The sequence below is a fragment of the Semicossyphus pulcher genome, unplaced genomic scaffold (genome assembly GCF_022749685.1).
Source record: "Semicossyphus pulcher isolate SPU_LCO1_2020_fin unplaced genomic scaffold, fSemPul1.0.p SCAF_11, whole genome shotgun sequence".
NCBI lineage: Eukaryota > Metazoa > Chordata > Actinopteri > Labriformes > Labridae > Semicossyphus > Semicossyphus pulcher.
The window spans coordinates 632,201-651,895 of record NW_027211615.1 but is presented as its reverse complement, the minus strand read 5'-3'; the positions used below and the strand labels follow the sequence as shown (position 1 = coordinate 651,895).

The window sequence follows — 19,695 nt, the reverse complement described above, 5'->3', positions numbered from 1 at the left end:
TGTTCAAAAAATGGGATTCTATTATAATGACATTCATTTGGAATGGCAGGAAACCAATATTAAAAATGAAATTTCTAAAACTGCCAAAAGAAATGGGTGGTCTCAAAGTGTGGATGCTAGAAAGCTCACATATAAGATGGAGAGAAATGAAATTAAATTGTGGAGATATTCCATTAACAGTTTTACCTTTCTCTCTATCATATGTTGAAAGTTTAGACAATAGGTGGGTAGTAGCTACACTTAGAGTTTGGAGGGAAATCTGTCAAAATCAAAAATTGAATGAAGATTTAATATATCTAAAAGAAATAGCAACTGATCCAGACTTCCCACCCAGTAAAACAGATGGATTTTTTAGAATGTGGGCTTCTAAAGGTTTGTGTAAATTTGGACAAATGTCTGGAGATAAAGAAATGAAATCTTTTCAGCAGCTGTCAGCACAATATGGTCTACCTTATTCCCATTTATTTAGATTTTTTCAAGTGAGAAGCTATCTTTTTGATGTTTTAAAAAAGAGACCAATTCATTGATAAAATATTTACTTAAGATGTGTGAATGTGGGGTTGAAACAAAATTCTTAACTAAGATGGCTCCATTAATACAGGTCAGCTATCACAACAAAGAAATGTATGTTAATATTAAAAAGAAATGGGAAAATGAGCTCTCATGCAGTATATCTACAGCTGATTGGGAAATAATGTGTAAAAATATACATGAAACAACTAATTCAAACTATTGGAAAGAATACTCATGGAAGGTATTAACTCGTTATTTTAAGACACCACTAATTCAAAGTAAGTATAAAGAAAACAACCTCGAGATGTTGGAGAGATTGCGGCGAGCAGACAGAAAACCACACTCACATATTTTGGTCTTGTAAAGTGATAAGTGGCTTCTGGGAAAAATCTATTGGAGAATTGTCCAACATCCTTGGCATTTCTTTAAATAAAAACCCGCTAGCTCTGTTACTTGGGAAAACGCTAGAAGTGATCAATAAGAAAGACTCTCACTTGTTTTTAATAATTAGGGTAGCAATAATTAAACAGATTACAAAGAACTGGTTAAAAGATAACTTAACCAATGATAAATGGAAGGATCTTGTGGAGGAGATATATGAAATGGAAAAAATGACCATGGGAGTTAGAAATCAAGTGCGTGTTTGTGAAGAAAGATGGGAAAATGGTTGAGATATATAACAGATGATGTTCCTAATGATGTTTGATTATATGACAGCTGAAATAATGTGACTGACAGCATAGAAGTGTTTTCTTTTGATATATCATTCACATGAATGTGTGTGTGACTATGTTTGGGTACACACACACTCATGTGTGTGAGCAAGTACGATTTTGTTGATATCACGGGTATTAAAATCTGTGTGTGCTTATGATATACCTAGTTGTTGTATAAAGTATCCTTTAACTTAAATCTATATCCATGGGTTTATTTAATAATATCCTATGAAATAATGTATATGTTTTTTGTATTTTTTGTTGTTTGTTTATTTGTTTGTCTGCTTGTTTTTTGTTAAGTTTCTTAACGTATTATCATTATTTATTTACTACCTTTGTTTTTTTATGTTTTGTATAGGTATTTATGTATTTTCTGTTTTTTGTTAAATAATTCCTAAAAATGCAAATAAAAAAAAAATAAAAAAATGAAATTAAAAGGTAAAACAGGAAAAACAAACTGCAAACAAATAAAAGCAGGCAGATCAAACCTAACAAATTAATATGGTATTATATACTATATATTTGATAAATTAAAACCACCCCTTTCAAAACCCAAATGTTAAAGGGATGTTTAAAAGGTGTTGGGTCAGACTAAGGACTGCACGTTGGTGCAGTGGTTCGCACTGCTGCCTTAACAGCTAGAAGGTTTGAATCCCGGTTCTGGCATAGGGGGCCTTTCTGTGTGGAGTCTGCATGTTCTCCCCATGCATGCTTGGTTCCCTCCGGGTACTCCAGCTTCCTCCCACAGTCCAAGCAAGACATGCTTGTGAAGTTCATTGGGATAACTTTCCACCAACGTGAACCCGGTTCTAGTTCAGGGCCGGTGCCCGTGCTGGTTCGGAGGTGGTTCAACTTGCGAACCAATTTGGAACCAGTTTGTTTTTCCACTCGCTGGAGCCCGTGGAAGAGCCACATCATGACGTCACTCTATACGTGACCGCTTTTCCCAGCAGCATCTTTACCTCACAATAACAACAATGGCAGACTACCTGGCATGTTTGCCGTTGTTGCTCTTCTTTTCAAAATCACATTAGACCCTAAAGACAACTTATTATCAGACAGCTTATTTGGGCCACCCGTCGTGCTTTCCATGGACGGTGACTTCTTATGAGAAGAAAGGTAATGATCCACCCATTTTTATTCTTAATAAGGCTCTCTGCTAGCCCGCCAGCGCAATTTAGCTTGTTATTTAGCATTGATTAAACTGGTGCCTATTAAAGAAATCATTAGTCTTTTTACTACATTTTCCAGGGAGTGTACATGATGCCAGAGTTCCTAAACAATCTGGATTAACTGGATGCCCTCAGCGACGGGGAGTTGCTGGGGCAAAACAAAGTGACCATCTCCGGCTGTGATGTTGGACATTGCCTGATAGGGTTCCAGGTGTATGTCTGTTGTAACATCAAGTAAACAGTGTACTGTAAAGGCTTTAAGGAAAGATTATTTTTTCTTAAATTTAGTAACAAAAGTCACCATGAATTTTTGTTTTGCAAAAAAACAATCAGTGTTTAGATATACTTTTATATTATAGAGTTTTATTGCAGCTCGTAACTTCATAAAATCATCATGTGTGGCTCTCTAAGCGAAATCGAGTCACCATCATGTGATTTAGCCTCATCAGGTTGTTTTAACTTTTACGATCTTTAGTGGGGTCAAAGAGCACAGAAATTCACAACTACTTACAGTATTTATCAAAGGACAACCTAACTTCATTCTCTAGAGAGAGGATTTCTACCTGTGTGAAGAACAGATGTTTTTCAGACGTGTGATTTTACAGTTTGTATGTTTGTCTTGTTTTAATGTTTGATAAGGCTGAGGTTGGCTGTGATGTACTGTAAGCAGGTTTCACTTGATGATTCTGTTAAACTTGTCCGTACAGAAAAAAAGTCAAATTGAAACTAATCATGAGAGCTGTGTAATAACATAACTCACAGTGTAGTGTGAAGACAGCTGATAATTTAAAGCACAAAGCAGGATTAGAAATATGATCAAAGTTTTATGATTCTCTTTTGCTCAGTTAAGTTGACCTGAAAATCAACAATCCTGCAGTAAACATTAGCTGTTAGTATACAGAATGTGTGTGAGCATATCTGTAATAAATGATCCCTGAAACCATTTCTACTCATCATCTGTTTGTGCAGTTTATTCTGAACATACTTTTATTTTAAATCAGTGACCAAATATGAATTGGTTGCTATTGGACATATTTATATCAGAGTAATAACAGTTTAAACTTTTTTTCCCCTCTATTTTAAAAAGCAATATTTTTATGGCAACTTTTGTAAAAAAAAAAAAATATATATATATATATATATATATACATATATCAGTATCAAAACCATCTGTAACATAATTTTGTACATAAAGTGAGGAAAGCACATGCACTGATTGCTTCTCATGAAAATAATCAGAATAAGCTTAAAAACAAGGATAGAGCCACATAATAATTAAAAACATAATAATACGATGAAAATATAACCCACTTTATAAGTTTTAGTAAAACATGTCTGCTTTAATAATAATATACTCATCTCAGTGAACGGTTTCGTTTCTATCACTGTAACTCTTGTTGTCAATAAAGTTTCCTTGACAGTTCAGACGTTATGATGTTATGCGCATGCGTACTACTGTCGCAGTACTGCAGAGCGAGTCCCACAGCAGCAGCGTACAGGAATGTGAGTGTCGGTTTATATGGCTGTAAACCGAGTCCGGCGTTAACTCGGTGTTTTTAACTGAACTGTATGTTTCTGTGTTCGTCCATTAAACTCCCGATAATGGCTCCAGGACGATGAAGGACTGTCCGACCCGCTGACGACTCAGGTTATCCGGGTCTCCTGCCGTCGTCATGGCCTCTCTGACCGTCAGCTCGGCGGCTCGGAGCCTCGAGAAGCATCGGAAGTCCTTCTCGCTGCTCTTCTACCGAGCCGTGAGGGACCTGAAGCCGGTCTGGATGCTGGAGGACATACGGACCATGGAGACTTTTTACCCGGAGGAGGACGCCAGCCAGAGGACTTACACCCCCTCTGAGGCGCTGCTCTACGCGATAGTCCACGACCACCAGCCGTACGCCCAGTACCTGCTCAGTAGGTACACCGAGGAGGCGTTAGCGAAGCCCGGGGAGCTCTTCTGCTGCTGCCCGTCCTCCGCGCCGCACCTAGCCATGGCGGTCCGCTACGACAGGCGCTTCATCCTCGGCCTCATCCTGCAGGAGACTCACAGGGTCCCCAGCACGCACCCCTACCCTGACCAGACCGGCTGTTTCCACATGGAGGACGGAAGGACCCCTCTACATCTGGCTTGTGAGCTCCAGCGGCCCGAGGCGGTTATCCTGCTGCTGGGGAACGGAGCATCCCCGCACGTCCGGGACCACAACGGCCTGACCCCACTGGATGTGATCCTGGAAAAGCTGCGGGATTCGGAGGCGGTCAGCGGCGGCGACAGGAGGCAGTGTCTGGACAACCTGCTCATGTTTATGCCCACATTCCGCTTTAAGATGGAGGCAGCTCTGAGCAGGGAGCCGGAGCGCTGGACCAAGGTGCTGGGCGAGGACACGTACAGGTACCTGGCAGGACAGAGCCCCGCTCCGCTGGTCCTCAGCGCCATGCAGACTGTGCTGAAGCAGCTGAGCCCTGCGAGCTTCCCGGACTGCCTGATAAAGCTGCCCATCCCCTCCTCCCTGAAACCCCCGGGTCTGCCTGTAAGCCAGCGGGACAGGCACAGGGCGGTGTAGCATGAGAAGGACACGATGCATGCTGTGTGTGGTCTGTTTTAGCATGATGTGTGAGTGTGTGTTAAGCGGGGACACTTAATTATAAGGCTGCAGAAATAAACACTAACAGTCAGGGAACATGTGACTTTTATCTCAATGGTTTAATGAACTGAGAGGATGGAATAAACAGCCATAATGTTTCACTTTTATGCTGATTCAGGCATAACTGTTGAGTTTATCTGTCTAACCTCATTTTAAAGTGTTAACATATACTACTGCTGTGTAAGGCCCTGTATTACATCAGAGGTAAAACACTGATGACGACATGAACTGTGTTTTATTTATTCTGCTTGTATTTAATAGTAGCATCGAACAAAGTGATCTCATAGATCATTTAAAAACAGATGACTTAAAAACTTTGGATGGCTGATTATTTTAAATAAATGAGGATCCATGTCATGATCTCATTTGTCTTTCTTGACTCTGTTGTCACTGAGCATGTTTGTTATCAACAGCAAGGGAAGGTGTGTGAGGAGAAATAACTGCAGAGAAGCAAGTTGAGCAGATTAAAGTAGTTTAGTGAACAAACACTAACATGAAGAATGAAGCACAGTTATAATGGAATTATGATAACCTACAACTTTCTTTAAATAGGGTGATGGATTGACCCCGTTCAGACCTGGTTTTAACATGTGGTTTTCGTGATCGGATCACAAGTGGACAGCCTTAACTACAGGTCTGAACACTCCCAGGATGGATTGAGGATGCATTCAGATCCGATCACTCAGGCCACAGACAGGTGGTCTGGGATGCATTTATCCACGTATGTCTGGTAGTGTAAATGCACGTGTCCTGGGCCACATTAAGCACCGCCCACTCTCCCATATCCACAGCAACGATCACATGGATATGGGAGATCACTCGACTTTCATCCCTGTCTGGTTTAATTTTTTCTCCGCTGTGTCTCTTGAAAGTCTTATTTTATTTATTTATTTCACATGTCACTCCAGCTGTGTAGTCAGGGGTGAGTGGTTAGCCTGAGCTAACCACTGGTTAGCCTGAGCTAACCACTCACCCCAGTGAACCAAGTACACTGAGAGTACACTGAGAGTCGTTAGTACCCACTGATGTTGATGGGTCGTTAAGCTCACATGATCCTGAGTGTGAGTGTGATCTCAGCTGAGATACACACCTATTAGCATACTAATGACCTACAGAGGCTTATAATGGAGATAAGGTTTTAGCTGAAGTTCAGGAGCAGGACCACACCTCAATCACTCATTTCCTGTCATGTGCCTATATGGGCCATTCTACAAACTGTTGTCCCACAGCCAAAAAAGAAGTTTAAAATGGATTTAATTACACAAATGATACATGTTTATAAAGATCTTGCTATTATCTATTGAATCCCCAAAAAGATATCAGATAATCGTGAGCTATACATATATCAAATACTCATTTATAGGGTACTTTCAATTGGGAGTCGGCTGTCCCGAACCCTAACTCCTAAATTTCAATCTATGAAAAGGATACTGAAATCATTTTTGTAAATGATTCCTTTGTAGTTTTTAAAATGATCTTTTTGATGTTTTTCAAAATGAAGTAAGAAAAAACACAGTTTTTCAGTTTTTCTGTAAATCATGAAGTTTCCTGTAAAAAATGTTGTCTCGTAATTTTATGTCACTACCGAAACAGTGTAAGTTTGAGTCCATGGGCTGTGACTTATTGTAGCCACACCCCTAAAATTAGGATCAGTAAGTATTTGCCTTTGTGTCTTTCTCTAGTGGTGAGTAGATAAGTCCCATTAATTTGAATCAAATGTGTTTACAAGTTTGAAAATCAGTGTCTAACTGTAAGAAACGTCACTAACGGATACCTTTTGTCTGCAATTAAAGAGCCTTTATTTAGTGTTTTTGCAAAGAATGTAGTTTTACATGTGAAACACTGTTACCCGGAACTAGCTAATCATGTGCTAACTAGCATTTTTAAGTTAGGCTCAAAATTCTCTAAAATTGTCACAACCGAAACATGTTCTAAAGTTTTGCTTGTGACATGATCGTTTCGGTTGTGAAAAATTGCTAAAAGGTGCAGCTTGCCATTCTCGAGAAAGGGTGATGATTTTAGCTCAACAGCCAATCACATTACACCCCTCCCTTCCGTGCTCCTGAGGCAATGTGTTGATTGGCTTGTAACGTGTAGGCCTAATTAAGCAGACAGTGTAATTTGGTGTAATTGAGCAGACAGAGTGGACAGCCAGAGGATCTTAAGGAGAGATTGACAGAATTTGACAAAAGGGTATTGGATGACAATTGTGGACTACCCCTTTAAGTTAGACAATCTGTAATGAATTTGGGTTGTCACTGTAACTATGAAAAAGAGAGTTGGAGCAGGTGCAATCACACTGTAAAATTAAACGTGTTATTTCAAGGTAAAAATACGAGTGAAAGGGCTGCCTTAAAATTTTAAGTTAAGTGAAAAAACACAATATGTTCTCCTAACATCATGTAATGTTATCTTGATTAAATATCCTTTGTTGTGTAAACCTCTGTGTTAGTTTGGTTGATTTGGATTTGTTAATTGATTGAATGGCTTGAAGGTAGTTATTTGAACTTGCAAATCTATTTCAGGGTAATTAAAATGGTATGGTCATTTGAATTAAATTCCTTAATTTATTGAAATTATCCTGCACTTCGTTGGACTTAAACATTCATGTCAACATAACTAATGTGGCTTGTTGTGATAACTTTGTCTTGCTGCATTTGATTTAAATTTTCACATTAACCTGACTCCAGTTTCAGTTGTTTAAACTTCAAAATGTATGTCAGATTGGCTATTTGACCTAATCATACAAAATGATGCTTACCAAAACCTAATTAAAATAATTAGAATTAAACTAATTAAACAATTGTTAGCAGGTGTTACAGTAACAATAGATGGCTCTAGCAAGCTTGTTTCAAAGAGAAGTATGACAACCACCACTTATAATCAACATTCAACATTTATTGTGGAACATATTTGCCAACAAGCAAGACTCACTCCACCTCCACCATAAATTGTACAATATCTGAAGCTTAATGCGACAATATTGCTTTCTTTAAACATGAGTGACTTTACATGTGCTCACCTAGCTGTCACAATGAAACTGAAAGTCAAAGATGGTTGACAGACCAGGGATAACACTTCAAACAACCCCAACTGTTGCTTAAAACCGAAACCCCCCCATTTTAACGCTGAAAACAGAAAAATTAGAATTAGCAAACAATTTGTCAAACATACAGCAAAATAAGAACTTGAAAAAACCAAAAGAGTTTTAACACTCAGGCACAGGGTGTGTCATCAGAACACAACCTCAGATGGTTTTCCGCAAGAGTCTGTTTCGTAAGCCGTGCACAAGTGAGGAACACTGACCTCCACCAATATTCACGAGGACCTTCTGAATGACTTCAAAGGTGTACCTCAGTTCTTTCGGATAATCAGTGTTGAGGGCAAAGAGAAGACCCAACAGCATGGCAACAGCATTTGGGACATCACCCAGGTTACACAGGACCACTGCCTCCTCAAGGACCACAAAAACGTCAATGATGTCTTCTCCTTCTTTGACCATCACAATGCCCAATTTCATCCCCTTCGTGAACATGTCCTCGTTGTCTGCAGCCTATAAAAATTTCAAGGAAAGCAAAAAAAAATATTTTTCAACATGGGGAACCAGAAAGTGTAGGATTTGTTGTTGGCTTAAAGTATAAACTGTTAACAAAGATCAAGGATATCGTATGTATGGATGGGTATCACTTTGCAGGATTTAAGGCATTTCAATTAAACTTACTTCTTGACCACTGTACTAAGAAATTAAAAAAATGCTTACCTCCACTGTCTTGCAAAAGCATGAGGGATCCTCCTTCAGAAAATGAGGCAGGCCCAGCAGAAGAATGGTCCTCTTCTTGTGTGTGGAGCTCTGATCAAAAAAGAACAAATCAGTTATTATGTATTGAGTACCATCTTGTTTTGGACAGTTAAAAAACACAGCTGTTTGTTTGAGGATTCCATCGAAATGTGGTCAGAGGAATATAAATACACAGATTTAGACCAGTTTAATGATGTAATAATGATAATTGGTATTGGTATTGATAATGGTCATGCCTAATCTAACGTACCACTACTGGGTTTAGAAAAGATACAATACTTTACTAATTGTCCAATCATAAATCATGACAACTATGGGTGTCGCGATCTTGTTTGGGCTTTTTCCTTTCAACAATACTTTTCTGTGCCTTCATTTCATACTACTTCTTTAAGCACCCTTCAACCTCCTGTTGACCCATCCTAACAACCTGTGATATCCCAAACACTAGGTTAGGAACCACTTGTAAAACACAATGATAGTAACAGTTCAGTTATTTGAAGTGGGGTTGTTTGAGTTATTTATCCATAGTCAGTGTACTTACACTACATGGCAGTCGACAAGCCCAGGTTAGGAGAACCAGATGAATACCAGTGTAGGAAGTTAAGTGATGCACTTCTGTGGACAGGATCAGCGTCTTTTAGACACTTACGAAACAGATTTTAATCTCAGTTTCAGTGTAAGCTAGCGCTGGGCAATATGGCCTTAAAATAATATCACAATATTTTTAGGCCATTGTACGATACACTGTCTATATCACAACATTTCTCGTCAAAAGCATTTACGACTCACGACTGAGCAACAAAATCAAATATCCCAATACTTTTGACCAAATACCCCAATCAATACTGCCACAAAATTGTAGGGATGAGTAATGGTACTTTGACAAAATATTAACCGAATGAGAGTTTTGATAAATCATCATCAGTAATGTGGATTTCATAACTGAAATGAGTGAATGCAAATATTAGAACCCATAGAAGGATCTAGCAACAAAACTATAGTATTTCACTGGAACACAGCCTTTAAAACCAGAAAAAACTATAATCGTGCCATAACACAATAAAATGATAAACAAAATCACACAGTATTTATTCTCATACAATTTCTATCATAAATATCGCCCAGCCCTAGTGTAAGCTATATTTAGAATTTGTTCTCCACTTTTCCTTGCCGTCAGACAGCATTTTCTGTCAGAAATTTGTGATCATAGGGGCCAGCAATAGCTTTTTCACAACTAAGCAGACTCCATTGAGAAAAAAACCCTGTCATTTTACAATACAAAACCCCATGCATTACTGGACTACTGCTGCATAGGTGAGTTAGTTTTTGTATTATTGTATGACTTCCGTGTCTCAAAGGGTTAGTTCAGATTCACTAACGTCACACAGTAACACAGCAACTCCTGTGTTCTGCAAGGTAAATTACTATTACTGAGTAGAAGCCCCAATGTCTCAAGATAGGCAATCATAACTTGCTCAACTCTCAACCACTCCCCAAGAAGTTTAGTTAGTTACATATGGCAAGGCTCAAGGCACCAACCCATAGTGCTGGTATATGAAAACCTGGTATTGAGATTCAACAATCATCTATCTTTCTTGCTGTACCTTTAAAAGTACATTTAGGCAGACTTCACCATTCTGTTTTAAAGTACACTTTAATATTGAAATAAATATTCACATTTTGCTCATTTAGATATTAAATATCAGCAGGGTTGTGCAAAGCCACACGGTAACAGTGACACACTGATAAACCAATCTTTCATTTTTGTTCAACTGAAAATAAAAGCACCAGGGAAATCACTTTGCCTGCATGTTAGTATAAGATGAATAAAAAAATGTAGCTCTAATCTAACATATAAATGTCTGCAATTAAAGAAATAGTGACTGTTAAATATAATATTCCGCATCTTATTCATATCACATAAATATGTAATAACGTTGTAATATCAAATTAAACATGTTCATGACAGTAAAATATTGTAAAACAACTTGTTAAGGTTAACTATGAATTTTTATTGGCTATTGCTTAATCGTAGCATTCTTAAATTAGAACTTAAAATCAGTAAATCAGCAGCAAACATTTGGCTTTTTCTCCTGTTTGAGCGAGTCTACAGCTGGGCGACATGTTTACATTTTCCAACCAGCATTTCCAACTGCAGGTTTGTGTGTGTGGCGCACAACCGCGCCCTGCCTCCCCTACCCCCGCTGCGACTTCGCCATATGCTGCAGGCCTTATCAACTTAATTCAGTGGGGCGCGCCCCTCCGGTTTGGGGGGGGGGGGTTCGTTTGGAAAATGTAGCAGGCGGTACTATGTTTTGACGACGGACAACCCGGACTCATTTTTGGGTGGCACAGTACACAAACGCGTTGCCCTCGCATAATATGTCAATGATTTCTGTGAGACGCACATCCCATGTAGACTTCCACACTCTAATTGTATTGTCTCTTTGTCTCTTTTCTTCACCTTATTAAGGTTTATTTCACAAACTACTTTAATCTGATCACTTGGTTTTGCTTCAGTCCCCCAACACACCTGCACCTCTGCTCTGTGCACAGCTGCTGGCCCCGCCCCCTCTTTCTGTCTGTCTCTCTGCTTTGTTGACTGCCTTCATCCGCAGTTTGTTTCATTAAGTCAAAAAAGTTAAATATTTTCTCTCGCAATTCAAAACAGCACGTGAGCCGCATGTGCACGAGGGACGTTATTAATGACGTAGCGATCAAAACGATCGATCGATTGTTACCAAATAACATCTGCACCTTTTTATAAGCTTTATAAACAGCGACAATCAATGCATTTACAGTAGGGACGTTCGGAGATACACAATATGATTGTTTAGATTAGATAGCGTAACAGAACTGCATATGATTGTGTGCGGACAAACAGCGTCCGATGTCGGTCCCTCTTTTACCGTTGGAACAATGTGAGGTCTCCGAAGGGGACTGCGGTCAAGCCAGCCGTGGTTTGCGTTTCCTTGTTCAAATCAGCCCCACCTTTTTTTCCAGTGCGCAAATGATCTAACGTTTACGGTAATCGTAATGAAACCGCTCTGAAGAGTTGCTGGTAGTGAATTTGGGGCAGACTGCGGTCTCATGATCAGACCCATAGACATATATACACGTCTATGATCAGACCCATGAAACATACGATACTTTTACAGTAATTATTCCCGGTAATAAACTGAAGGTATCACGAAGGTATCCTTCCGGATTTCAAAGTAAAGGACGACGTGAGAAGAATGAGGATACCTCAACCAACTAAGCAGTCCAAGATACATATACTGCTGAACTTAGTACTTCCTAGACTACTTGTATAACAACTATGAAGTACTTTTACTGAGTACTTTTCGAGTAATCCTGTGTCAAAATCCTTAACAGAGAACAAGAATAAGGATATTTCACCCAACTTTGATGTCGAATAAAAACCTTATTTTCCAGTATATGAATCTTTGACTACTTATGGAAAATAAGGTTTTTATTCCACATCAAAGTTGGGTGAAGTATCCTTATTCTTGCTCTCTGTTAAGGATTTTGACACAGGATTACTTGAAAAGTACTCAGTAAAAGTACTTCATATTATTCATGCAAATAGTCTAGGAAGTACTAAATTTAGCGGTATATGTATCTTGAGCTACTTATGGAAACAATGTTTTTTTGGTTTTTTTCTCACGTCGTCTTTTACTTTGAAATCCGGAAGGATACCTTCGTGATACCTTCAGTTTATTACTGGGAATAATTACTGTAAAAGTATCGTATGTTTCATGGGTCTGATTGTGAGACCACAGTCTGCCCCAAATTCACTACCAGCAGCTCTTCAGAGCGGTTTCATTACGATTACCATAAATGTTAGTGCATTTGCGCACTGGAAAAAAAGGTGCGGCTGATTTGACCAAGGAAACGCGAACCACGGATGGCTTGACCGCAGTCGAAGGGGGCCTTGACAGAAAAAGTTTGAGAACCACTGACTTGATTAATCAAAAAATAATCCACATGCGCTCGCAAAACGTCAAGAGAGTACATATCCTTACACTTTTTCTCATTATTAGTCAGAAAAAACAACAGCACACCTGCATTCACTCTCTTTAGATCCACTAGCTCAATTGCCTTGTGAATCCATCACGAAACAGGATTCCTTTAAACTCGACAGAAAAAAAATAAAACTAACCAAAACAGTCTTGGTTAGACTTTTCGATGCTCCAACGGTGCGGTAAATTGAAATAAATCCTTATTTCGTCAAGTTAAATGTGAAAAAACGACTCTGTAGTGAAATTCAGTGGAGGAGACATCCAGGTAGCGTCCGAAACATGGGCTGCTTCTCATGTCTAAATTGCATCCAGGCTTCCTTCACTTGCGTCTTAGGCTGCTTCCCAAGTCTCTTATTTGATATCTCCTCGCTCCTCGCCCGAACCGGAAGTAGTTCCGGAGCCGCCATATTGAGGATCGTCTCAAAGCTCTTATAGCTGCTCGGAGGAGCGAGGAGCGAGGAGAGAGGAGGGAGTCCCGAGGAGCGGTAAGCGAGGATACACGAGAGCAGCCTCCTTTTACTGGCCGACACGCCCCCTTATTACAGATCAGTTAGTGATTGGACGCTGCAGCAGATCGGACTTCTGTGAAACTTCACAACATCACCGGAGTTTCATATCGCAGAGAGGAAGAAGCAGACCTTAAAACAGACTTTACAGGGCGCCTTGAAACCGACTTTAAACAATGTCGGTATAATGAGTTGGTATGAGGTGTGATTGTTTAGAACGAAATATTGATCATAACTTGTAGTACAATATATAAAATGCAGTGAATAACTGCAGATTTGATTTGTTTTCTAAGGCTGCTTCCCAAGTCTCTTAAATTGCATCCATGTTTCCTTCACTTGCGTCGTTCACTTGCGTCTCAGTCCCTCCCACTAGAGATGCATGGAGAGACGCGAGGAAACCAAGAGAGGAGAGAGGGAACGTGGGAATGTTTTTTAAGAGACATGAGACGTCCTTTCTGATGAAGCGTCACGTGCTGCGACGTCCGTTTGTGATGATCGCGTCAGCTGATCATCGCTGGATCAGCTGTCAGTTTGCTTTAACAGCTGTTTGTGTCTGCACACATGTGCACTGTATTCATTCTAATAAAACACACAGTAACAGTGTTGCCTCTCTGTAACCTGTTACCTGTGTAACAAACACCTGCACATGAAGAACAGGCTGCAGTCTGTGTTCCTGCTGCAGAGCCAGATGGACATTTCTTACCAGCACTGTGTCGTTATATTATTTGTTCATTATTTACATTTTTGATCACTGATCATCTGATCTGAATTAATTATTTAATAAGCCCAAATACTGTCTGTTCATGAACTATGAAAAGGATTTATTAGGCAAAAAGTTTCAGGGTAAATAGAAATCACGTCACGCTGATCAAACCCGACCTCACTGATGATCACTCTCACACGTAAAAAGTGTTACCTGCTGACAGAGAGACTCTCCTGCTCCCTCTGAATTCATTCATTCATCCGTAATAAAAGTTAGCAGGAAATAACTGATCATGACGAGAGGTATTTCTTTAGATTAAATTTAATAGAAATGAATCTGTTTTTGCCACTTGATTTTTAGACAACTCATTTTTACTCAGATGTTGACCCAGCAAACAAATCAAATCTTCAGTTATTCACTGCATTTTATATATTTTACGACAAGTTATGATCAATATTTCGTTCTAAACGATCTCAGCTTGTCAGATACCAACTCATTGTACCAACGTTGTTTATAGTCGGTTTCAAGGCGCCCTGTAAAGTCTGTTTTAAGGTCCGCTTCTTCCTCTCTGCGATATGAAACTCTGATCTGTGATCCGGTCTGATCTGTAATAAGGGGGCGTGTCGGCCAGTAAAAGACTTCCGTGGAGGCTGCTCTCGTGTATCCTCGCTTATCGCTCCTCGGAACTCCCTCCTCTCTCCTCGATCCTCGCTCCTCCGAGCAGCGATAAGAGCTTTGAGACGATCCTCAATATGGCGGCTCTGGAACTACTTCCGGTTCGGGCGAGGAGCGAGGAGCTATCAAATAAGAGACTTGGGAAGCAGCCTAAGACGCAAGTGAAGGGAACATGGATGCCGAAGGGATGGGAGGAGGGATTGGTCAACCGCAAAAAGCCCATGATGCACATCGACAACAGGCAAAAAAAAAACATGATGACGCAAGTGTTTTTAATACGCGCCCCCCTGACTAGCTCCAAAGATTATGCTCGGCAGGTTTACAGGCCGTGTAATTAAACACCTTACAGATACAGACGGGAGATGGATCATTTTGATTACTGAGATTGACCATCAGCAGTTCATTCTTGTAAATGTCTATGCTTCCAATAATTAAAAAACAAATATGACCTTATTTCTAACAATAGAAAATAAGCTTAATCAGTTAACAACAACTTTTCCTGCGTTTAAGGTCTTATGGGGGGGGGGCTTTAACACAGTGATGAATGAGAGTATGGATAGGTGGCCTCCCAAGGATAAACAGACCAATGAATTGGAAAATATATGTGGCAGGATAGGCTTGATTGATATCTGGAGACACAGGCACTCAAATGAAAAAGCATATACCTGGAGTAACAAAGATAGGTCTCTTCAATCCTGTATAGACTTTTGGTTAATTTCATCAGATATGGAGGATAAAGTAGATTCAGTTATAATAGAACCAACAGTTCTTACAGATCACAATGCTGTAACAATAAGAATTAATATGGGGGTAAGGGAACAGAACTTTAATAGAGATTACTGGAAATTAAACAAGACACTGTTACAGAATAAAGAATTTCAAAAAGAAACTCAAAAATTATAGATAAACACTGGAAACAAGCAAAGTTATTTAATAGTTTTAGCAAATACTGGGAGTTAATGAAATTTGAAGTTCGAAATCTTGCCATATTAATGAGTAAAAAGATAAAAAAGACAAACAAAGAGAGAGAGTCTCAAATGATCACAGAAATCATAAGATTATCAAGTAAATCAAATGTGTCTGTAGGAGAAATGAAAGGTCTGACAATCGCACAAGCTGAACTGGACAAAATGTATGAAGAAAAGGCCATGGGTGCTTTTATCAGGTCGAGGAGAAGATGGCTAGAGCAAGGTGAAAAATGCACTAAATACTTTTTTAACTAAAAAAGAAATTATGAACAGTCATCTCTGAACAAACTCAGAGTTAATGATGTAATATGTGATAACGAAAAGGAAATCTCACAACGTGTGGCCAAGTTCTATGAAACACTGTACAGTGCTGACTCACTAGACCAAGATAATATGGCTGTGTTTCTTAAAGGTTTAGAACCAGATATTAAAAAAATTGATGATAACTATAAATTAATCTGTGATCAAAAAATTAGCTTGGAGGATGTACAAACTTGCATTAAAGCTTTGAAAGACCATCAATCACCTGGAAATGACGGGTTGGTTGGAGAATTCTATAAAGACTTTAGAAAAAGAGGAGTTACCTCCAACCCTGAAACAAGGTCTAATTAAACTAATTCCTAAACCAAACAAAGACAAACTTAGTGTTGAGAACTGGAGACCAATCAGTCTGCTGAATAATGACGCAAAAATGTTGAAAAAGGTTTAAACTTGGACTAAATGATATTATTGACGAGGAGCAATCTGGATTTATGCCTGGAAGAAACATAGTTAACAACATAAGATTAATACTAGATATGATTGATTATAATTATCATATACCCGATGATAGCCTTATTTTGTTTGTTGACTTCTATAAAGCATTTGACACAATCAGTCACCGGTTCATGATTAGAACTATTGAGTTTTTTGGATTTGGAGAAAGGTTCCAAAGAGCAGTAAAAACTTTTTACAAAGGATGTAACAGCTCAGTAAAACTGACATGTGGTACCACCCCCAGATTCTGTATTAACCGTGGAATTCGACAGGGCTGTCCATTAAGTCCATTCTTATTTCTGTTGGTTACACAGGTCATGGCTGTACACATAAAAAAGAATACATTTAAAAGGTATAAACGCTTTAGACAGAGAATTTCAATTGGCTCAATTAGCAGATGATACAACAATATTTTTAAGGGATAAATATGAAGTAAATAAAGCAATTAGCTGTATTAATGAATTCTCAGCTGTATCGGGTCTAAGGATGAATTTAAATAAATCTGTTCTATTGCCAATCAAAGAAAGTGATCTGTTGGACCTGAATGGTATTCCTGTAAAGAACACTGTCACTTACTTAGGTGTGGTTGTTGATAAAAATGAAAATGATCGCTGCAGTTTAAATTTTGACCCAATAACACAACAAATAGCCAAGAGGTTCAATATGTGGTTGATGAGAGACCTGTCACTGAGTGGTAGAGTTCTTCTGTCTAAAGCTGAAGGTATATCCAGATCTGTATATGTGTCCCTGTCTCTTGACATGCCCCCAGCAATTTACAAAACATTAGATAAGACTGTATTTAACTTTATCTGGAGGAATAGATGTCACTATGTAAAGAAACAAATTGTATGTAACCCTAAAAGTAAAGGAGGCATGGAGGTGTTAAGTTTTGAAATGCTGAACAATACTTTCAGTGTTTAGCAAATCTAATCAAGGAGAGAGATAGCATCTGGAACACTTCTCCTACGTTTGTATTTAATGCTGTTGGTGGAATCCATTTTTTATTGAAGTGTAACTACAAAATAGAAAAACTACCGGTTAAACTGTCAAACTTTTATAAACAAGCATTACTTGCCTGGAAACTGATTTATAGGCATCATTTCTCACCAACTAATCTCTACATCTGGAACAATGAGAATATTCTCTATAAAAACAAATCGTTATTTTACAGCAAGTGGTTTGGTCATGGAATTATATATGTTAAACAACTTGTTAATGCTGGAGGACAACTGCTCTCTTACCAAGAATTCATGAATACATTTTAGTTTCCAGTCCCACCCAAAGAGTTTGCAGTAGTGTTTGACGCTCTACCAAGGGGTGTACTGCAGCTGCTCAGAAGCTCAGGAGCTCATGATGTCACTTTTCCTACTGCTGGTTCATTTGATAGTCGGATTTTTGTGGAGAAATCGACATGACAAAGAAAAAATGCTCAAATAAATATATTAGAAACTGCATGCAAACCATATCTTTACCCTCAGGACAATCTTTTTGGAATTCATTTGATGGAGAAATACACTGGCAGAAAGCGTGGATGGTTGGTGACAAGTTTTGTTTAAACAATAAAGTTAAAGAGGTTTCATTTAAGATACTACATAAGATTTATCCTACACAAAAAAAACTAGCAAGATTTAATATTGATATTGATTTGATGTGTACACTTTGTGGGACTGAAGAGGAAACAATTCATCATCTGTTTTATCATTGTGTATTTTCCAGAACATTCTGGACTGATGTACAGCATTATATAAGAACAATAACAGGACGAGTAATTCTTTTACAGGAAAAGGGCATTTTCATTTATTTCGAAGAAAATGTGGATGATCATATAGTTTTTTTTGTACAACTAACGACGTGTGTGAGCGTATTGCGTCAGGTGAGCGTACTGCGTAATTTCCTGTTTTCTCGCTGCTGCTGTGTTGTCCTGTGCCGATTGTAGCTGCTGCTAGAGTTCGAGCTAAATCGATTAATCTGCTGTAATTATCATCACTGCGGTTATTCAGCTGCTGTGTACTTAAACAGACACTAGTTTTCATCAAGCACTCTCGTTGTTGCATTAGCGTCACAGGGCTGCCAAGTTTCAGAAAATCACAAGAGTGAGACTTTAGTGCTATGATGTGTTTGGAAAAAATTTTGGCCTGTTTTAACGTCGATTTATACCTTAAGACTGATGTCCTCACCTCCATGCCAGCTGCTCTCCCTGCACTGTGGCCTCCTAATGCTAGTCTTAATTAACCAGAAATTAGAAATGAAAATTGTAACAAGAATTTTGACAAAATACATTTATTTGCAATATTTCATTTCAACCAACTGTCCATCATTTAGCTGGGGACATGTCTCATGTTGTAGGCGTTTGTGGCAGATTTTGATGCCTTGATGACAGAGGCAGGGGGCTCCCACTTGAAACACTGTGGCTCAAGGCTCGCCATCTTCACAGTCATGATGGACGATAGAGTTCCCTCAAGAGCCAAACTGTTTCGGGTTTTGGTTTTGTTTGAGTAGGGGGTGATTTCGGACACAGCCAAAGTGGATTCCAGGGACTCTGTGGGTTCCTTTAGGGGGGTCTAATAATAATACAGATTAAAACTAAGAGCAACATTTGTCCTACGTCGACATCAAACTAGTAAAAATATTTAAAAAGTGAACCCATTTTCAATAATTTTGTGTGATCAAAATTGGGTAGTTACCTACCGTCCGTCTTCTTGCAAGCAGGAGAACGTCGAGTGGGTTTTAAATGTCGGCGCTGTTGTGTGTGAAAGATCGTTAGAGACGCCAAGACCCGCCTTACGTTGCTTCTGATTGGTTTATATTGCGTGCTGCCTTCCGTGGTTGGTTAGATTTAGGCACAAAGGACTGGTGGATTGGTCTGGGATTGATTATCTCGGTCAGTCAATCAGAGTTACTCGAACTACGGCATGCCGCGAGGACCAAAGTTTATTATCATGAAAAAAATAAATATAGAGTATTGTATGGGGAAATATAAGCGTGAGAAATGTCAAGTGTGGCGTGTGGTGTGAGAATGGGTCAAATTGCGTGACTGTCACACTCAAAGCGTGACGCTTGGCAGCTCTTGCGTCATATCTACTAAACCCTTAACTTTATACTCGCTTAGCCGTTAGCTTAGCAGCTAGCTTAATCAATTGAAATGTCTTCTCCCTCCTGCTCTCCTGATCTGCCCTGTTTGGTGTGTCAGATGTTTAGCTCTACCTCAACCTCCTTTACAGATAAG

The 19,695-nt window shown here is 39.1% G+C and overlaps 1 protein-coding gene and 1 long non-coding RNA gene across 2 annotated transcripts; one reads left to right on the top strand and one right to left on the bottom strand.

Annotated features, from left to right (window-relative positions):
- Positions 1–3,882: 3,882 nt before the first annotated feature.
- On the top strand, positions 3,883–5,400 carry LOC138585183 (ankyrin repeat domain-containing protein 9). Its single transcript, XM_069657465.1, has one exon. It carries the CDS (start codon positions 4,075–4,077, stop codon positions 4,957–4,959), a length of 885 nt encoding a protein of 294 aa, XP_069513566.1. The 5' UTR covers positions 3,883–4,074; the 3' UTR covers positions 4,960–5,400.
- A 2,538-nt stretch (positions 5,401–7,938) lies between these two features.
- LOC138585373 (uncharacterized) lies at positions 7,939–13,269 on the bottom strand. The gene is made up of 3 exons (XR_011305594.1): positions 13,002–13,269; positions 8,801–8,890; positions 7,939–8,593 (listed from the first exon to the last, which is right to left on the bottom strand). It is a non-coding gene; the product is annotated as an uncharacterized lncRNA (long non-coding RNA).
- Between the last annotated feature and the right edge of the window lie 6,426 nt (positions 13,270–19,695).

What these genes read in the sequence shown, in the direction of transcription:
- LOC138585183 (XM_069657465.1), top strand. Translation starts at nt 4,075, where the DNA reads ATGGCCTCTCTGACCGTCAGCTCGGCGGCTCGGAGCCTCGAGAAGCAT.